This window comes from Calidris pugnax, unplaced genomic scaffold, assembly GCF_001431845.1.
Source record: "Calidris pugnax isolate Ruff unplaced genomic scaffold, ASM143184v1 scaffold211, whole genome shotgun sequence".
In the NCBI taxonomy this organism is placed as follows: Eukaryota; Metazoa; Chordata; class Aves; order Charadriiformes; family Scolopacidae; genus Calidris; species Calidris pugnax.
The window spans coordinates 9,321,245-9,342,882 of NW_015091083.1; the positions used below are offsets into that span (position 1 = coordinate 9,321,245).

At 37.4% G+C, this 21,638-nt stretch overlaps 1 protein-coding gene across 1 annotated transcript in view; it reads left to right on the top strand.

Moving 5' to 3' along the window:
- TDRD9 (tudor domain containing 9) overlaps positions 1 to 21,638 on the top strand; it is a 54,293-nt gene that overhangs the window by 10,542 nt on the left and 22,113 nt on the right. Inside the window, exons 5-18 of the mRNA XM_014957463.1 lie at positions 162 to 242; positions 2,133 to 2,297; positions 8,486 to 8,589; positions 9,357 to 9,415; positions 11,909 to 11,963; positions 12,101 to 12,185; positions 12,732 to 12,789; positions 13,417 to 13,521; positions 14,717 to 14,814; positions 15,252 to 15,383; positions 16,091 to 16,253; positions 16,337 to 16,400; positions 17,073 to 17,136; positions 21,555 to 21,599. Of these exons, the coding sequence (XP_014812949.1) occupies positions 162 to 242; positions 2,133 to 2,297; positions 8,486 to 8,589; positions 9,357 to 9,415; positions 11,909 to 11,963; positions 12,101 to 12,185; positions 12,732 to 12,789; positions 13,417 to 13,521; positions 14,717 to 14,814; positions 15,252 to 15,383; positions 16,091 to 16,253; positions 16,337 to 16,400; positions 17,073 to 17,136; positions 21,555 to 21,599 (1,278 nt within the window). The remainder of the gene's footprint in view (positions 1 to 161; positions 243 to 2,132; positions 2,298 to 8,485; positions 8,590 to 9,356; positions 9,416 to 11,908; positions 11,964 to 12,100; positions 12,186 to 12,731; positions 12,790 to 13,416; positions 13,522 to 14,716; positions 14,815 to 15,251; positions 15,384 to 16,090; positions 16,254 to 16,336; positions 16,401 to 17,072; positions 17,137 to 21,554; positions 21,600 to 21,638) is intronic.

The following is a 21,638-nucleotide window of genomic DNA, read 5'->3' on the forward strand; positions in this document are numbered from 1 at the left end:
TTTAAAATGTGATTAACACACGTTAAAAGATGTGTTTTCTTCTCTGAAAATGTGTTGGTCCAAGTTACAAAAATAAAACATGAAGTGGAGTAGCAAAGGAAGAGATTGTCAAAAAAAGAGCATGAATTAGTGAAAATTAAATAGTGGCTAATGTCTTCCAGGTGCATGAGCGTACAGAAGAAGTGGATTTCTTGCTCTTGATGATCCGTAAGCTGTTGCATGCAAAGTCACCATCTGTAAAGGTAGGTTCAAACCTATTCTGCTACTTTTTCTCACAAGAATAAATTTTTACATGTTTTTGATTTACAAAGGACATGTTTTAAATAACTCACCTTAAAATTTGTCATCATATTTTACTGAAATATTATTTGGTTTGCCACTCTTCATAAGCAAGCAAGCTAAAGGGCATTCTTTTCCTGGCTGCAATAATGTGTTCTGAGCGACTTTTTTTTCCTCGTGTTAAAATGCATTAGTTTCTAAAGTCTGCTTAAGGCTAAAAAATGCAAGATGGATATTTGACTCGAATTACATATTGGGTATTGAGGGCAGTGCTTATCCTTGGTTAAATATGGTAGCATTAACTCTTGGAAATGCTGAGCTTTTTTTTAAATGGGACACCATATTTGGAAAAATAACAAAATCCAGAAATGCTACATTGTAATTTCTGGGAGTAAGATGTGGCTGAGATTTCTCTCTGCAGCTCAGGAAATCATGCTTTGTATTAAATCAGAGTTAACAGAGATTTAGCATGACATACTTAGTTTCTGCTATTTCAAAATAACGGACTCTTGAATTGTAAGGAATTAAATACAGGTGATGGATTTAGGCTAACTCGGGATATTGCTGTGCAGCTATTTGGAACCGCAGAAATTTAGCAAGATTGTTTGTGTCCCTTAAGTGCTTCAGTTAATTGTTCAGTTAATGAAAACTGTTCTGCTCAAAACAGACATAACTTGAATCTACGTTGGCTGGTTTTGTGGCTGTTGGAAGGGAATCTGTTCTTCTGTGAAGTCCACTGCATTGATTCAAACTCAGTGCCTTTAAATTCACAGACAGTGTGAAGCTGTTCAGCCTTTCTTAGCGCTTGGGTCTGCTTCCCACAAGTGCCAAATGATTTCATCATACTCAGTTGGTGTAAAGTTTGCCCTTGATGCTGAATGTCTGGTTGGTGTCAATGGCAGGAATCCCTGCAGGTCCCATCATCTTCTCTGCATAGGTCTCTCTGGTTCTGATTAAATCTCTCAAAATTGTTACTGGAAAATTGATCTCCTTTATATCCTCCTCTGCAGTTTCTTCTTCAGATGACAATTTCATATTGCGTAAGTCTGAGACAGTCTTACATCTGTGGGTGTGTCTCCCCCCTTGAATTTTTTATCGTGGAAGAAGGGGAAATAAAAGGGTGCCAGGGTGTCTATGTAAGGGGAGGGGAAAAAAAAAAGTATTTACAATTCAGGGTGATATGAAGTGTCTGTCTCCTAATCTGGACATTGCAGACCTCAGAAGTAGTAGGTAATTCAACAGCATCAACTAACAGGATGGCAGGAGTGAATCTGACATGGAGGACAAGGGGGAATGGTTTTGAACTGAAAGAGGAGAGATTTAGATTAGATATTAAGAAAAAATTCTTTCCTGTGAGGGTGGCGAGACACTGGAACAGGTTGCCTGGAGAAGCTGTGGATGCCCCATCCCTGGAGGTGTTCAAGACCAGGCTGGATGGGGCTTTGAGCAAAATTATATAGTAACGTTTTTAAGGCTGGGTTACAGTTACAGATGCTACAGGAGTAAGCCCATCTTTTGATGAAATTAAAGGCACTGACATCTAAGCTAACTTTAGTAAAACAGGAGTTGAAAACACTTAGCATAAATTTCTTTCTTTTGAGGATCATGTAGAGATCTTAAGCTTAAGAAACTATATGTGGTTAGGTTGAACTATTACCACAGGAAAAAGTGTTTCATGTTGTCTGCCCTAGGCATCTTGCTTCGCTTCAATTCTTAAATGTGCCTAGGATACATACCTGTAGTAACCAAATTAGACCATTTTAGGATTAAAAAAAAAGAGTGGAGATTGAAGCGCAGCATGGCATTTTGTGTTAAAACTATTGTTTTATATTTGCTATGCAATTTTTTAACAGGTAATATTGATGTCTGCTTCCATCAACTGTAAAGAATTTGCTGATTACTTTGCACTTCCAGTTCCTAATGGTCTGAATCCAGTCTGTGTACTTAAGATGGAAGGCAGAACTTATGCAGTCGAAGAATATTATCTTGATGATTTGCAGCACACTGTTCAGTTCAAGGTATTGTAGATATAACTTTATTTCTTTGGACATCATAAGAAAGAAATTGGAATAGTCAATGGAAAGCTGTGTAATAAAACTACAAATAACCAATTTGACATTGCACTTCTACGTAAGAATTAATGTATGATGATAAAACAGTCATCTCCTTAGCAGCAGTCTAGTTTGCCTTTTGTGTAACAGAAATTTAGAGGTAATGGTTTTAAATTGAAAGAGGGCAGATTTAGATCAGATCTTGAGAAGAAATTCTTTCCTGTGAGGGTGGTGAGACACTGGAACAGGTTGCCCGGAGAAGCTGTGGCTGCCCCATCCCTGGAGGTGTTCAAGGCCAGGCTGGATGGGACTTTGAGCAACCTGCTCTGGTGGGAGGTGTCCCTGCCCAGGGCAGGGGGGTTGGAACTTGATGATCTTTAACGTCCCTTCCAACTCTAATTCTATGATTCTATGAAATTGAATGCAAAGGACTGGGAATATTGAGTAGTATGTGGCCTTTTGTTCGGTAATTATCATCCAAGATGAACAATGTAAAAGTCTGTGCAGAAGGTAACGTATGAGGATTTATAGATGTCCTTGAATACAGCTGAAAAACTCAAAATATGTTAGAATAATAGATATTCACCAAATCACTGGTGGCCACTTAACAGCCTGGATGGCTGCACTGGAGAATTGCTTCTCTGATGCCTAAGGAGGGTAGTAATGGCTGAAGATTCATTTGCTGTGTCAATCTTTAGCTCAAACTGTATTTGTTTGTAGAGCTTCTGGCGTGCTATTGTAAAGTATGTATCTGCATAAGATAATGAAGGAATTAAATGTAAGCTTGAATTAATCTAGGATTTTACAATAGGAGTTTGTTTTCCAGTTGAAAAAAAGCTGTGTAGGAATTCAGTTGAATGTTTAAACTATTTCAGTATTATAATCTGAGGCAAAATCAACAGGTGAAAGCAAAGACTTTAATAGTGACAACTACTCTAAACATAACTGGGGCATGGGTGTAATTATTGGTCAATTTTGATAATACAGAACACTTAATACAATGAAGAAAACAAGGGATGCACTTAAAAAATAGCAGTATGTGAACATGCTGTTATTAGAATTGTCTGGGTTTGAAGGGACCTTTAAGATCATCTAGTCCAACCCAAATTACAATTTAGGTTTCATCCCTCAATTCTGCAGAAACTAAATTAGAAAAATAAAACTAACAGGTAGTTTTTGGGAAACCCAGAAGAAAATAATTGCTTATACTGTACACAGCACAGGCATTGGTTATGCCTCAACACAGGCAAGCTAAAATAAAAGGTTGTTTACTGTTGAAATTTTAGTGCAGCCAAAAAAATAAAATAAATGCATATAGTAGTTGGCCTGTCAGTTTTGATACATTAGTATGGTAGTCAGATAATATGAAGGAGATTATGCAATATATGATTTTTGTAAAAGATGTTTGATGATAGATGACAAAAAAAAGATGACCAAGAAATTCAGTAAGAAGTCTACTTGTAAAGTCAAGTTGCATTTGTCATAGCTGCACTTTGAGCTAAATGACAGTTGCCACCTTTCACCTCAAAGATCGTGAACAAAAGGAACTGCTTTCAGTGCTTATGCTTTCTTATTTTTTTTATTTTCTCTGTGTATATGAGCATTTAACATTGATTTTTTTTTTTTTTTAATTTTCATCTTGTTATGATGTGTTGCTAGTTATAGCCATTCAGTTATTTAGTAAGAGGGGACTATGATTGTCCAAGAAATTATTTGTATCTCAGGGCGACCTAGAAGCACACTCCTGATTATTTTTTTCATTATTTTTAAATATGTATGAAGAAAAGAAGAAATTGAATTAGAAAGCACTGATTTCTGATCTCTCGTTTCTTACGGAGCTATGTGTGATTTTCTCTGAATAGTAGTTTTATTTTTGAAAAGTACTTAAAAACATGGAAGAGTCTAAGAAGATCTATGTAATGTCTTAATAAACATGAAAGCAGAGCCTGAGCATTAAGGCAGTTAATGAGTTAACGCTGCCATATGGAAGCCAGGGGCACATCTTTCATTATGCTAAAGTCAAAATCAGCTGCCTGAGGTACAGGCTTCAGGCTTTAGTTCTAAATATTTTATTTTTGCCTATAAAGGTCTGCAAAATTCACATAAAAGTATACAGAAGTTAAAAAAACATTCTTTGCTTTTTAGATAAACAGATTTTTTTTTTTTTCCCCAAGCTTCATCTTGAGCTTAAAATTAATGACTAAAATCAGATCACGTAAATCATAACTCATTGCTTAAAGCATCTTGATTGGAATCAGTTTAGTCCTTTGTAACTGCCTTGTTTGCTGTGAGAGATGAACCTTATCAAAAGATCATGTTATTGTATAGATGTATGTATAAAAAGTAGTTTCTTTTTCTTTTGGCATAATGGCCTTTGTAAGCACATCGTTCTGGATATTTAACTGGACCATTATTTTGTCAGATCAGCATCCCCTGAGCCCCAAGGAATTAGTGAAATAGAAATTTGGGTGAAGAATGCAATGCTCAGTCTATAGGCAAATTTAAAGCTAGTTGTGTAAATGCTTACCTATTGCAGTAGTAGAGTATTGGAGATACCAAATGCACACTAATTGTATAGTTAATTCTGTGAGCACACTTTAAAGATGTAATCAACTAGGTGATCTAGATGTTATTTTTTGGCAGTAGATCTGTGAAATCCCGTGTCTCTTCTTCTTACCTACGGCAAAAAAGAGAGTCCCATTTTTGGCTTTCAAATGTAAAAACTCTGTATCCTTGGAACTGAAGTCAGAGTCCAGATGAAAGGTAGTGAACTGCTGTCAAAAGCTATTCTGATTATGTTGTATTATTTTGGTCAGGTCTGACTGGGCTTTTGGACTTGCTGTTTGTCACATCGTTACCTTTTATTAGCAGTGATGTGGCAGCCTTGTCATGTTAAAGAATACTGAAGGTACAATTGGTAACAGAATCGAAAAGACAAATTTGACAGTTACTTGAGCAGGGATAATGTCAAAACACAAATCTTACGTTCAAGAAAAGATAAATTCCTTAGCTTATCACAAATATCGGGGGGAAAAAGTGCTACTTATCAAAACTACAGGAAATGTGGTCTTTGGCTTCATGGGACTAATCAGGCTTCATTAGAAAATCGTTACTGTAATGGGTTAAGAAGTTCTGGGATTAACAGACTTGTACACCTGAAAAGTCTCCCTGGCTGGTTGATCCAAGGGGGTCAGAGAAGTGGAAAGAGTATTGTCAGGTTCTTACAGCTGGCTTTTTTTGATTCTCCAATCCATCGTCTACCAGAACAAAGTAGGATCATTTCATCAGGGTTTTGAGAGAGGAGTCTTTCTGCAGCCTCCAAGGCAACCTGAAGTTGACATGATGTAGTGTTACAGGTTGGTTGTTCTGGTAAGGGCTGAAAAGCTGAAGACTGAGTTTGCAGTAGCAAAAGCTGATCTAAATCGCTGTTGCCAAATTAATGTTAGCAGTGCTGCTTTTGTGATTCCATCATGAGCTGCTTCAGAAAGGGAAACTCATAGAAAAACTACTAACTTCATTTTCATGCTTCAGTTTTCTGTGGTTTTAGCTCTCTGAAACATCTCTACTTGGTCAAATGTGTACAGTTGCAGGCAAAGGATTTTGGATCAGGTTAAAACTGTCTTCATACTGAACTTTGAACTTGATGTGGATACGCAGTCCCCATGCTGGAGCTGGGAAAGGAGCAAGCAAATGGACACTTCTGCTTCCTGCTGCCTTTTCCACTTGGGGAGACTGTGAAAGATTAGAGCCAGTGCTGTTGGGTATTCTGTTTGGGTGTGGGTTTTTTGTGAGTCTTTTTTGGTTTTTTTAAGATTAAAATAACTCTTCTCCTTCCCACCTTCTTATTTACTCTTGGATAGGTTTATAGGTAATAGTAATACCTCTTTCTGGCTTTCATTTTGTTAGATAAGGTAAGCCTTTGCTATTCTTTTTCAAGAAAGTCTCTTCATTCTTCTGGTCATTCAAATAGTTATAATTTGCTTCTGTTCAAGTTTCATCTGATCCCTTTAAAACTTGGAAAGAAATGCAGATGTATTGTCAGTCCCCATCAGTTCCCCCCCGCATCACAAACTTGAATACCTGTTGGCTTCAAGAGATCTTTTACTTCAAAGGCTGGCAAGTTGCTGGCTGAAAACTTTGACAGGACTTGGATCTCTTCAGAATGAGGGTTAGTTCTGTGCAGCGTCACCAACACGTGCCCTCTCAGAATGACCTCTCCTGGTCCTAGGGTCACGGTTGCCTTTCTACAGCATTCCATTTGATGACAGCTCTTTTCTTATGATCAAAGTAGCTGGTCCAGGTGGTCCTTTATTTTCAAGCAGTACACCATCTGCTTGTATCCAAATTTTGTAATCCTCGGATATGTAGGTTTACACATTGTCCTAGTGGATTTCATCTCACTTCAGACAGTTGAAGGACACATTTTATGAATGATACTCATCAGTACATATGATGCATTCCAACTTTCAGTGTATCGTTCAATTGCTTTTTTTTGCAGAACCTTCTCTTGCTTATATGACAACTGAATTGGAACAAATGTGTAATCCTAATTTTGTTCTTGATTAAAATCTAAGTCCTGTGAAATGTGGACAACAACAATGTGGTAATTACTTTCTGCTTCTTTTACAGAGCCAGCTGGAGTATCTTAGTTTTGTGTGTAGAAACCTTTGAGTGTTACTCTTGACCATTCAGCTTCCATTTTAAATTTCTTTCCAGGGGTGGCTTTTTCCTTGCACTTTGTATCCTTGTTAGAAGTCAGTGGCTACAGCTGCATCTTATTTTATGTTGGTATTTATCTGCACATATTTACCAATTACTACTGACTACGGCATTTGTATTGCTACTCTGCAGTCTAGTTCTTCTGGAGTGTTACACTTAAAGCCCAAACGCTCACTTTTCCCTGTCACTTCAATTATAGAGCCATTCCATAAAATTGAAAATCAGAAGATCAAGCCTAAATAAAGCTGTATTTTAATGATGAAATACTATTGTAGTGTATCAAGCAGCAGATGAAGGTGACTGACAGGCTAAAAGAAATACTTGGTTGAGCATAAATGTAAAAATGGAGGTTTGTTAACTAGTGAGGAAATACATGATTTTTTAAAGCGTGCACACACAACCAGCAGAGAAAGAATGTAGAGGCTGATAACTTGAACCTATTGATTTTCTTGGCAAAATCTTGGATGACTTAAACTGTTAGATTTCAGCATAAAAGTTTCACTTGACGGTGGAGGGAGGGAAGCAGAAAGAACTTCAAAGGCATAATATGAGCTAGAAAGATTCAGTTTGACTTGAGGATTTCTAAACATGTGAAGTATGTAGAGGGCAGATTACACTGTAATACAATTCCAGAAAAGTTAGAGATAGCAGTTAGTCAAGTAAAGGGTTTCCACTAGAGTGAGGAGAAACCCTGAGAATGAAAGATAAGTAATGATCAAAAGCCGTTTCCCCTACAAGGAAAAGGATATGTAATACTGTAGACCATTCCCAGAGTATCTCTAGTTCGTTTAATTTTAAAAACTAAAATGTGATTAAGTTACTGTCTTTGGTCTGAAGACTTGATGTTTTGTGTTCATAAATATTAAACCCAAGCTTGTGACAGAATACTTGCAAATAGTGTAGATATGACTCATCGGGGGTATATTGTGTATATCAGGCCATAGTTACCCCCATTGGGGGTATATTGTGTATATCAGGCCATAGTTCTCTGACAGGGTAAACATGAGCCATTAAAGATAACTTAAATACGACAAATTTACATGATTTATTTGGCAATCAAGTAGAGACCTGCATTATAGCACCTGTGAAAAGGATCGTGGCTGCCTTACACAAATTTATTTCTGCACTTAATCTTACGTGCAGAACACTTCTGGATAAGGAGTGTGTCCTGCAAACGTTTGGGGGTGGTGTGTGGGCTAGTGCTTATCTTAAATGGGTAAATATCTGAAGTATTTCTTGAGCATTAGAATGGTGAGATGCTTGAAAGAAAATATCCATTCAGAAGGTAATGGATGTTCCAGATTAAGTTGTTTGTACAGCGTCTGTGCTGGATCAGTTTTAATTGAAAAGCACTCACCTAATCAACACACCTATGTGATCAACAGTCTTTTAGCTTGTTACACTGTGTTAACATCAATACTTTCTCCTCCACACAGCTTCCTGCTCAAACAATTGAGGAACCAGTGATAGTAAAGGAAATGTATGAAGTAGCAGTGTCTTTGATTCAGTCATTCGATGAATTGGAAATGAAGAGCAATAGGTAAGATACAGTTCAAGATCTGGAATCAGTCATTCTTTGGGGAAATGAGACACTAATTAAGGAACAGTGACCGCCCATGTATTACAGTTCTTAGTGGTAACTTAGTTTTCTATGCATTTCAGCTTTTATTCTATATATTTGTGTGATTTCTACTTAAGTTAGTCATACTAAAGCTGTTTATAGGTCTTACTGAATGCCCTCTTTCAAGATGATGAAAATACTTTGTGTCAGGAATGATTACTACCAAAAAGATGAGTTCTATATTATGTTAAGGTGATTTTAGCTTCTTGACTCGTAACAGATAATCTTAGAGGGAGACATCTTCAATTAATGTCATGTCCTGTAGTTCTTGATAATGGTTAGTTTTATTATGTGCTAGGCTTTTGTTAAAGGTGTCTAGTGATATTTTTAGAATACAAGAGTATTAGTGAATAAGTTTGCATAGAATTTGGCAGTAGTATACTGCTTTTTTATTTTAAGGTCTTTGGTAACCTAATTTTGATTAATTTCATTGGTAAATAAGAGTGATTCTGGTTTAACATAATTTTGAAACCAAAACTAAACCTGATGATCAAGTTCCAATTTTTATATATTGTGTTTTTCAGAAAGCATAGCTGCAAATAATGTTTTGAATTCCATTTCTTCAGGAAGCTTAAATAATACACATTAGAAAAAACATGCAGTTCTGCCTGTTCTTTCAAAATAAAATATCTTGGGGTAATAAAGTAGACTGAGGTAAAACTAATGAAGTTGCATATTCTTGTTAGGGAGTCAAAAAACCTGAGTGTTACATCAGAACGTGCAAGTGTGCTAGTATTTTTACCAGGTGAGTACCTCCGAATAATTTTATTTTTCCTTATTTGTCATCTCACAAGCTTTCTTCTGGTGCTTCTCCCAAGGATTTACTAAACACATTTAACTGGGCTGACTGGTCTGTTTGGGTATTTTTCTTGCAAACGCATTTAAATATGGCAATAACTGGAAGAGCAAGGAGTCAAAAATTAAGACTTTGTATGTTTTAGAAATGAATTTACAGTAATAAAATTAATTCTGCAGTTAATCCACAGAAATGCAGTTGCTTACTCTTTTAGATTAGTTATTAAATATTGTATGAAGTTCCTAGGATTCTTTCAGAAATGTTTTCTTACCTGCATATAGTGTACTCTCTTCCCTGGATTCTATCTATATTCTTGTAGTAAAAGTTAAAATTCACATTAAAAAGCATGCAGGGTGACATAGTATGTAATGATCAGAGAACTGCTTATATATAGTTGTAGTTGTCTTTAAGCAGTAAACCTAGATTATCTTACACTGCCTGGAAAATCTGGCTAACAGGCTACAGCAAGACTGACTGTGAAAATAAAAGCATGCATTAATTTATGTGTAACTAGGCTGCAGCCTTGGTTTCTCCATCATCACAAACCTATTACCTGGTGCTTTCACGTATTCTTTTTCTCCATGGACGTGCAAGTTGGCTATTTGAAAACTTGGAAAAGATTTGGGCATATTCTAGTGGAGAATCACTTTGGAGTCAGGAGCAGCTGTTTCCTTAGGCATAGTAAGGTCTATCCCTACCAGGACATTCTAACTCTCTGTAAAATCTTTGTGAATGTCACTTCCCTGCTGTATTGAGCTTAGCAGGAGAGTTGTGGCACTACGACTAGAAACAGAGCACACCAGCACAAAAATACACTGCACTTGCAGAGTAGCTTTCAGTGGAGGGTGCTCACCACCAGCTAAAAGGTGTTAGAGCTGCCTTTTGTAGAGTTACCTTCTCTGTGAAATCAATGGGTAGACGGAATTACTTCATCATGTCAATGTAGGACCCATTCCAGTTTGCCATTAATCAAGTAGGGAGACTATTTCTGTTGCCACTGGCTTCTCTCCTCGTGGTGTCTGGTGTGCTTTCGGACTCCCTCAGGGCCCTTGAGTCTTCATTTCAGGCTGCAATTGCTCTTTAGCACTTTCAATTCCCAAATATTTTTTGTCTTTCATTTTTGATTTTTTTTTTCCTAATTATTACTGTAATTTTTTTTGTATTACTGCTATCCCCTGATGGCTTATACCAGCAACTGATAAAATGAAACTTACTGTTTAAATACACTTGGTAAATTCATGAAAACCTGAGTAGACAGTGCTTTCTGAATGAGCTGGTTCTCAGGTTTGGTTTTTTATTGTTGTTTAACCTTGGCCTGTTTTATAACTGGATACTCAAGACTCATCTTGAACACAGGATTCTCCCTTATCTGTAGTCACTTCCCCTTTTTTTCCAGTTTCAGACTGACTCCAGTAGTTGACCAATCTCCTGCAACTTCTTTTCCCAGCCAGTCTTGTGTTATCAACATGTTGGTTTCTTGTTGAATCTGTTTCTCCTTTTCTTGCCCCAGTTTCTAGCTTTCTGGCCTTTTTTCCCTGTTTACTCAGTCACAATTTCCCACCCATCACATATCCTTCTTTCCTCTCATTTCTGATTTAAGCTATTCTTCTCTCTTATCTTTCCTGTAAATATCTCTCTTCCTCCACTTGCATTTGTCTTCCTTCCTCCTCACTTCTGAAGTCAAGTAACAGTCATCTGAAGAGTGTGAGAACTTTCACATCCTGGGGCTCAAACTGCCTTTGGCCTCACTGAAAATTGCAACAATCCTTTATTGCAGTTAAAGAATAATGTAATCTTTAATATCCAACTGGGAAAGCCCAGTGTTGGACAGATATTTGAAAATGAGGCTTTTGGAATTGAAATCTCAGTAAGAAGCAAATGAAGCTTCTCAGAAAGATTTATGCCTGTGGAGATATTCAGAAAGACAGCAAAAATCCTGTAGTCATAAGATTTCTTCTGGCAGACATGAAATCCGTGCCTCAGAGAACGGGCACTGGAACTGCCAAAGGGAAGATGACTAAGGCAGAAATAGATAATTTTTTTTTTTTTCCCTTGGCCCTGCTCTTGGAAACAGCTTGTTTTGGCTGAAATACCCGAATTTATCCTAAACCAGACATTCAGCATGTGGTAAATGTTGTCAGCTATAAGGAACTGAAACATAGGCTAGTAATTGGACACTGGCAGATGGCCTGTATATTTGATACTGTTATTTTAATTTAGTATGTGTAAAATTATGGAAAATGACTCTTGAAAAATTGACCCACAGTGTTTCAGTGACTCATTATTAGATTTACTGTTTAACTCTTCTGCTGTTGTATTACGTGGTGAAAAAGAGGTAATAATGAAAGTCAGTTAAGAATTTAAGTAGACATGAGAACTGGGTTTAGAATTGTTAGTGATCACTAAAAAGAAAACAAACTCTTGATTACTTTTTCCCCCTAGGTTTGTGTGAAATAGAATACCTGCACTCCTGTCTCTCAAATATGTATAACAAAAGGTAAGTTGGAGACCAAATTTGTTTCACAAGTCCTTCAGCTGTATGAGTTCTAAGTATGTAATATGGTTTAGCGCAGAGGTGTAGTTAATTTTCATATTCTTTTATCAGTGAATATGTCACTAATATATTTTCTTTAGGTGGCAAGTGTGCCCGCTTCACTCAAGTGTGACATTAGAGGAACAAAGTAATGTATTTTTGACTGCAGTTCCTGGCTACAGAAAAGCAAGTATTGTCAAATCATTAATTTGTGTGTGAAACCTTTTGCTAGATTAATAATAGCAAATAGCCATGTATGTAAATTAATAAAAGTTGTGCCAACTCAAACCACTGGGTGAGGGCAAAGCAGTTTTGTTTTTTCAAGATGTAAACTAACTGCCTTTCTTACCAAGCTGGTCCTTTACTTGGTGTTTAGACCTCAAGAGAAATGCAGTAACAGGAAGTTCTCCTTAAACTCTTGTGTGACGCTGGTTTTGTCCCTCAGAGTAGTTTGTGCGTGTCCATTCTTCCACCTCGCATGACAGTCGTATGCTGCTGGTGGCACTGCATAGCAAAGCATTGGGGTCTATTGCCTGCCTGCCTACCTACCTATGTGCCTACCCTACATAAACAAGTGTTGTATTGCTTTCTTTTAATATGCAGAGCAGAAATACTGTGTTGCTATTACATCTATATTTCTTCGTTGCAAGTTGAATTTTTCATGTAGAAACATTAATGCGAGTAATTTTTTTCTTTATGCATTTGTTGCTCATTTTTTGCTTCAAAACTCAGGTTATTCTATCTACAAACATAGCTGAGAGCTCTGTAACAGTTCCTGATGTTAAGTATGGTGAGTCTTCTAAGTCTCATAATTGTGCACGTACTGTATTTCTGATGTTTCCCTTACTTGTGCTAGCCCAAATCTCTACAACATGTCACTGTTTTACAGGCATTGCTATTGGAGTTTAATTTTGACAGTTGCTGAATTCTTTCTTTCACAACAGAGAACAGTTTTAAATCTGAATATATGAACAAATAGAGCAACGGAGTGGGATGTTGGTTTTATTCTTTACTGGAGGGGGAAAAAATAATCTTAAATGCAGGAACAAGCAGTATCAGACCTCATGTCACAAAGTACTTTAAGCTTTTTATTCCCATTTTGACTATATGTTGAAATAATTGCATCAGATTAAGCAAATTCTAATACAGAATGTCTAAATGCAGAAATGATTGCCTTTTTAACGCTTGTCATCCACACTAACTGTTTATTACGTTTATGTTAAAATCTGTTTGCAGTGGTGTTAGTATCCAGAGTATCCTGGGTCTGGTTGTTTATAAATCAAGCATTCTCTTTATTGATCCTTAAATAATGGAAACTTTTCTTTTCTGATGACACAAAATCAACCTGTATTTTTGCCACTGCCATGAGCATAAATTGTTTCGTAATACTAATAGGTTTTTTTTTCCTTAATTGCAGTCATAGATTTCTGCTTAATTAGAAATTTGGTTTGTGATGAGGAAACTAATTACCAAAGTTTGAGACTTTGCTGGGCATCTAAAACAAACTGTAATCAGAGAAAAGGTAAGATGAAAATAGGTAATGGAAAGGAATTTTAGAAGCTAACCTTCATGGAGAATTCTACCTTGCTTTTAATTTTATTAACAATAAGAAGCACTGATTATTTTTGCTATTAATAGCTTATAAAAAAATGCAATTCCTTACCATGTCGGGATATTAAAATGTAATTAAACAACTGTGCCTGAATGGTTGTTTTGTTCAAGTATTTTTTGGAAGGAATATTTTATATTTTATTGAAAAATGTTAATGTCTGTCGTCACTCTTCAATCAGTTGAAGTATCCACAGCAGTGTCTCTAGTGTAGACCAATGTTTGTAGCACCAGCTTCAATAAGATTTCGTATCAGCTCTTCTAGTAAGACAACAGTCTTAAATATGAAAATATTATTGTTTTAGTCAAAAAGAGTATAAATAAATTACTAACAGTAACATCTTGATATATAAAAATATCCTCATTTTAAATATTTTGAGGACTTCACAATAACACCTTGTGGTGTGTTGACCCTGATTGGACACCAGGTGCCAAACAAGCCGCTCTGTCACTCCCCCTCCTCAGCTGGACACGGGGAGAAAAATTATAACAAAAGACTTGTGGGTCAAGACAAACACAGGGAGATCACTCAGCAGTTACCGGCACAGACAAAACAGACTCAGCTGGGGGAAATTAATTTAATTTATTACCAATCCAATCAGAGTAGAATAATGAGAAATAAAATGAAATTGTAAACACCTTTCCCCCATCCCTCCCTTCTTCCTGATCTCTCTACCTCCTCCCCTGTAGCAGCACAGTCTGTGTAGGTTATGACAACCAGCCAATATACAACCAGTAGGAGCAGCGTTTTGCATAGTAGACTGGGACTTGTTATGGCTTAAATTATATTTAAGCCATTACATAATGGCTTAAAAATACAGCCTAATTCTCCAGTAGAGTATCCCACTGGGTGGAGTAGCCTTAAGTTTGTTGAAATGAATGGCGTTTGGGTTTGTGAAGGTAGACTTTCTGATTCAGTGTGGGTTTTTTAGATAGAGGGAATGAGGTCTCCACTGGGCTTGTCTGCTGCAAGAGAGCAAAATACTGGTCAGCCTCTGGTTTCAGCTGTCATATGCTGCTCAGCTGCCCAGAAGACTTGTAGATGGATGGGGTTTGAACAGCTAGAAAGGGGCAGTTTACTAATCAGTGATGTGTTCTTTTACATGGAGGTCGTGCTGGACGTGTTTCCAAAGGCTATTGTTACAGGCTTGTACACAAGGAATTCTGGACAGACTTTATACCAGAGAAGTCTGTACCTGAGATACTGGTAAGACTTTTGGGGAATAATTTTGGAATAATTTTGGACTTTTGGAATAATTTTTTTTAATGTCTGTGGTCATAGCCATTAATAATTTTTTTTAATGTCTGTGGTCATAGCAGAGACAGTAAAAACAAGTCTTACTTTACTTTTCCTGAAGATGGTGTGCAATTTGAATAGATACTAACAACGGTAAGACTGAATAGAATTCAAGTTAATTGAAAAAGACCCTTCCACATAGTTGTCTTCATAGAAGGAGAGACATTATAGCAGTAAAGTGGAAGTGGATTAGAAATAAGCAATCTATTCAAAAGAAAAATACCCTTAATTACACAAAATTCATTTTAGGTTTTACTCAATTGTAAATTTTAACTTATTTTTCATATGAAACACTTTGCCACGCTTCCCATGGGGTGAAAGTAATAATAACATTGTTTTCCCTTCAGCGTTGTCCATTGGGGACTACAGTCTTAAAATTAAAAAAGCTTAATATGGGGCCACCAAAAGCCTTGCTGGCAACGGCTCTTTCTCCACCCAACATAGGTGACATTGAACGTGCCATACTTCAGCTGAAAGAGGTAGGCATTCTTCTAAGGTTTGTAAAATTGAGGAAATAAAAATGTACTGGAGAAGTGTTTTTCTTGGCATTTAAGGTAACACTAGTTTTATTCAGAACCTGAAATAGGAATTGTGTCTAGAGAATCTTCTCACTTTTGACTGTTGTTTGCTTACTGTCCTCTTGAGCATAATTTCTGCAGTTATTTCGTTAAAACAACATTATCATTTCATCAGGGAGTAATGATACTGTTGGTGAACTAGCATCTGTGGTGAGAGAGAATAGAAAAACAAGTGAAAGAACTTGAACTCTCTAAGTGAAATTGTTCATTAATAAGTAACAAAATCAGACATTTACACCTTATGATGTACAGGGGGTAGCCTAAAGATCCACTTCTGACCTGCACAAGGAAGTTACTCAATTTGCTTTTCAATTATAAAGTTGAAATGGGGTAGGACATCCATTGCATTAAACTCTTTCTTTTTCTAAAGTGCATTAGAAATGGTAGTTGTATCACCTATACTGTATAGAAAAAGCAAGCTACATGTAATAGGAGCTTTGGTTTCAAAATACTAAGCTTTTAAAATTTATTTCAGAACTTAATTACAGTTTTGATTCTAATTGATGTTGCTTTGAGATAATTGCTTGCTTCTTGTCTTGTTTTCTTACAAATTGATCTTATATTTACTTTGTCAACTTTTACAAGTGAATAAACTTTAATTTCTCTAGCTGGGAGCACTTACAGCTAATGTGCAAACAGAAGAGAATCCATATGATGGTGAGCTGACTTTCTTAGGAAATGTATTGGCACAGCTGCCAGTGGATCTACGTCTTGGAAAATTGATAGTCCTCGGGCATGTCTTTGGGTGCTTAGAAGAATGTCTTATTATAGGTAACTGAAAAAAGAACATGTGAGAACATTTCTCTAAAAACAAATGATTTGCAGGTTTTCATTTTGATTTATTTTTGTTGTAGCTTCAGCACTCTCTTTGCGGAATTTATTTGCGGTACCTTTCAAACAGCATGTCAATGGATACAGGTATTACCCTACAGTTTTACAACTTCCTGACTACATTTGGGGTCAGAGGGTTGACCACTATAGACTCATGACATGATAAATTATATTTAATTTTCTGTGCAAGTGCCAAGCAATGCAAAAAGAAGGGTGTGAGCTGGTGGGGCACTGGAACAGGTTGCCCAGAAAAGCTGTGGATGCCCCTTCCCTGAAGGGGTTCAAGGCCAGGCTGGATGGAGCTTTGGGCAACCTGGTCTAGTGGGAGGTGTCCCTGCCTGTGGCAGGGAGGTTGGAAATCCCTTCCAACCTGAACCATTCTATGATTCTATGAAATTTTTCCAGTGCAGCTGAGATACTGAAATTTGTTTCTATGTGAACTGATTATTATCACAGAGTTAACTTGTCCTTTTCTGTGTACAAGACCTTATTCTTCAGCTTTGTCTTATTGATGTGAGCGTGTGGCAGTGTAGGTTAAAACGTTGTTTTTTTAAATAATAACAAAAAATAATCCTTGCTATCCTGCCCGCACAGTTTACATTCAGCAAGGAGATGTGAATACAATCAAATAATTGTAATAAATGTATTGACCTTGTTCACTGAAGTTCTGGAAGGTCTTAGCATTCAGAGTTTTATAATACGTTAAATATTTGATAAAAAAAAAGTGTTGTTCATAATTTGTTTTGTTTGTATTGCCAGGAACAAACTGTTTTATGCTGGGAATAGTAAGAGTGACTGTATTGCAATTTTGAATGCATTTAAGGTAAGTCTTTTTCCCAGTGAAATCTGGTAGACTTAGATGGAGATTCTCAACTTTGTAGGATCAGTTGTTAAAACCTTCACACTACTCCTGGTTACTTAGTGATACTTTTTGAAGGTTGTGTCCTACTGTATAACACCGCTAGTTCTGATCTGATGAGTTAATTTCTACCACTGTGAAGGAGCCACAACAAGTTTACATCAAAGTAAGATGGCAAGAAGTGGGTAAAAATGAGTTGTAAGGCTCAGTTTCTGGGTATATTCCTATGGCTTTGGAGGTATTTGTTCTACTAAGCAGATAGAAAATGGCATTGAGGTGGAGGAAGAGAGTGAAAGTGTGGTGCTTATCTCAGTTTTCGGTTCGCCAGAAGTAGGAGCAGATTTCGAAAAAGATGGAAACCAGAGGCTCAGGTTCTCTTGACCCTTGTGATCCTTTCAATAAAGGAGCTGTTTTACATGGGGAGGCAGATTCTTTCCAATCCACAAAAGTTTACCAGTGTCATTCCAGCTACTACAAAAATGTCTCATTGCCTCTAACAGAAAAAAATGGTGGCTGACTGGTAAGCAGAATGAAGTTTCTGGAATTAATAACTTGAGGTGCTGAAAAAGTTTCTAGGGTAGTGTATCTGCTGTCTGTGTGCTACTGAGGATCCCGCTGCAGCTGTTACAAATCCTGTTATGAGATTGAAGTCTTCTGAACCGTAATACTTCACCAGTGCTGTGCCTTCTCATGCTTCTCTTGAAGCTCAGCTTGGTTTGTTTTTCTGTGTATTAATACTTTGCCTACATCTGTGCTGCTTCAGGACTTTTTTTTTTTTCAAATTGTCTCTGACTCTTTTTAGGGGGTAATGATAAAAGCCCTGTCATGGACAGCAAGAAACTTGTGTTTGCTGCAGGCTTATGTCTTCCAAACTGCAGATACACAAAACATAAAGACTTCAGTGGTTCAGGAAAGTCTTTGAATCATACTGACTTCTGCGTCCTAATAAAACAGAATTTTTTAGGAAAATACCATTTTTGAGGGGCAAAATGCTTTTCATTCCTTGGAGGGATGAACATCTTGAATGTGTTTAAAAGCTGTTGAATTGAAATATGATTAATTTCTTAATATTAATAAATGCTTTACCATATTTATTTTGTCTAGCTTGTGTCCTGTAATTTGCACAATTAGCAGTAATCAGGATAAAATTCCCATAAGAAAAGAGTACGTTCTCTGGTTATTCAGAGTGTTCCTTATTTGTTCTGCAGTAAAGATCTCATCTTTCCCCAGGTGTAATAGGTGTGTGGACAATGTCCCATTTGAGCTCAATAAGAAACGGTTTACACAGGGACATTTTGTGGTTGCAAATACTGATGGACCCAAAAGCACACTGAGCTGGTGTGGTGTGAACTTGCTTCTGTCTGCAGACTAAGAGGTTACACTGCAAATGGTAGCAAGTTGCCTCTTTTTTATCTTTACTGTTTTGCTTCAGGTCAGCTTATTATCTATGTAGGCTTGCAGTGTTTGCAAATGAATATTAGTATCGTTAAAGCAGGACTGAGGTGTTGTACGTAGGCCATGAATATTAATGACCTGATGACTCTCCATCTTCTCCAGAGATGGCCAATGACCTGATGACTCTCCATCTTCTCCAGAATGACTGTAGCTTTCCTGCTACTGTCCTTTTGTGTAGACAATCCACTGATGATCAGAGGAAATTGAAGTTTATCATAAATCCACTTAGGTCAGGGCTGAAAAACGTACAGCTTTTCTGTGGCATTTATTTCCCTATTGTAACAACCAAAAATAAACGCCAGAGATGCAATGATGTTGGCAGCTTCCTTTTAACCCAGGGCAGTTTTGGCTGGTAAATTCCAGCACGGAATGAGTTTGGTGTCCTTTCTCCAGACTTCATAGCTTTGACTTTTGTACCATTTTGTTCTGTCCAAGTGTGATTGTTCTGGTCCCTTGGCTGGTGGGTGGCGCAGCACCATGGACAGAGGCCGAGCCCTGCACTGACCCGTGGCGCTGCTGCAGCCTGGGAAAGACCTTTGGTGGAGGAACTTACTGTTCAAAATCCAACGTTTTCCATTATGGATGGTCTGACATGTTCTGTAGTCTTCTGGGGACTCCAGAATGTTCAGCTGCAGATTTAATTCATGCAATTTTGTTTATGTTGGCTTTTTTTTTTTTTTTTACTTCGGTGAAAGCTGACTTGTTTCTTGGTACTTTAGTGTCCGGAATTTTATAAAGCACACACAGGCACGTATGCCACATGTACTCACTGATTATGTTTCCCTCATGACCTATTACAGCAATTCTATAGACCTTGTAGCAGCCTTCCAGTACCTAAAGGGGGCCTACAGGAGAGATAGGGAGGAGCTCTTTATGAGGAAGTGGAGTGATAGAATGAGGGATATCAGTTTTAAACTGAAAGAGGGGAGATTTAGATTAGATATTAGGAAGAAGTTCTTTACTGTGAAGGTGGTGAGACACTGGAACAGGTTGCCCAGAGAAGCTGTGGATGCCCCTTCCCTGGAGGGGTTCAATGCCAGGCTGGATGGGGCTTTGAGCCACCTGATCTAGTGGGAGGTGTCCAAACCATTCTGTGATTAGTCTGAAGGTGATATTTCTATAAACCAGTATGTTGTTCTTGAGAATAAACACATTCAAACAGAGCTACCTGTGCAGTATCTCTATGTGTGAGTGGTGTGAAGGCTTTATGTTTGGAATGGCTGAGTATCACAAAAGAACAGGGAAGGAGCTTGTTTTCAGACTCTTGGGTTCAAGTTAGATTCCTTCCACGGTAGGCTGAAGCTCTGTGACTCATTAGCACATCATTTTTTAAACCCTTGCTTATGCTAAGATTTTAGTGAATTAGAAAAAGTCAAAAGCTTTGGTAGAATAAAGAGGAGAATCCAGGGAAATAAATCAGCCTGGTTTAAGTGGTACATCTTAAAAATGAAAGAGTCTTTAAAAGAAAAAATGACAGCAAATAAGCGGAGTTTGTTTTTCTGACATAAGGCTTGGGTATGGAAGTGGTGGATGTCAAAAGTATTATTTAAAATCAGTAGACCAGACAACCTCAATCAAGGTAGAGAAATGCAGTCTGGTTATTCAACTATGCTAACAGTCAGTGTCCTCAGTAAGCTGGAAAATTTACTATGAGGTGGCTGCTGTCAAACTAGAAGAAAAGGATTCTGCAGGCATTTGTCATAGATTTGCTGCCTAATAATGAAATTATTTTCATTAACATACTGGGTATGTTAATTTCTCTTCTAGCTCTGATTTCTGGGAGGCATCCACATCAGAATTGTATCTGAATCAGTCAGTTCTTTACTGTTCTTACTGTTGTCCCAAAGCGAGGAGAAAGGAAAGTCTCTGAAAGTAGCCTGCTTTATTACAGCATCAAGTCAAAGCATACACATTTTTCTGTTTATTTATTAATGTTTCCATGTGCTTTTATATTCAGCCCATCTCCTCTCAGAAGACTAGGTGGATAGCCTCTTGTGTGTTGCTGTGTTACCAGGTGGCTATTGTACCTCTCCCAACACTCATTTTAAGCCTTGGAACATAACATGCTCAGTCTGCTTTTGGAATGTGCAAAGATCCAGAATCTCTAAGCTATGTCCAGAAATTCAGTGACCTAAATGCTATGTTTCCAATTTAGTTCCAGGAGCTGATGGCAAGTTTGAGGCAGTATGTGTAATTACAGTTCATCCAGTAGTGCTTAAACTTGTTTTCAGTCTGTAGATGCAGCATTGCATGCCATAACTGACTTGAAGGTAGAATAGTGGTCTTCCTATAGCAGTTTGTGTTCTTCAACATGTGGTTGTACAACATTTGTAACCCTGCCATGCTTTCAGCTCTCCAGTAGTGCATTCTTAGAATTACATTTTGCAGCCACACCACTTTGTGTGCTCACATATGAGCAAAGGAAGACCCAGAGTTCTTGCCCACTCACAACAAAATAGAGTAAAACTATTCATAAAGAGTGAGAAGTATTTTTATCTCTTTAGGAACCAACTAGGCAAGCATCATATTATACTAGAATAGTTAGATAATTAAGGCTGGAAAGGACCTCAGGAGGTCTGTAGTCCAGTCTCCTCAGAGCAGGTTCAGCCATGAGGTCAGTCAAGGTTACTCAGGGTTTTATAGAAAAGATCTTCAAAAACCTGATCTAAGTTGACCCTGCTGTGTGGGTTGTTGGAACAATTGATCCAAAGAAGTCTTCTCCAACCTAAATTACTGCGATTCAGTTTTCCTTATCCTATCTTCTGCTTAACTATTTGTAGTCTGTGTTAGCCCAAGGGCATCGCTGGTTTTTAAATTGGTGTTAAAAAGTCTCTTCGGTATAGGTATAGAAAAAAGTCATATTTTAAATGCAACATTAATATTTGTAGTAACTATTAACCTGAATACTACACCACTTCTTTTTTTAGGAATGGCAGGCCTGCAAAGAAAAAGGGGAGCTGAGACATCCTAAGGTTAGTTAAACTTTATTTCTACTTTTCTATTTAAAATTG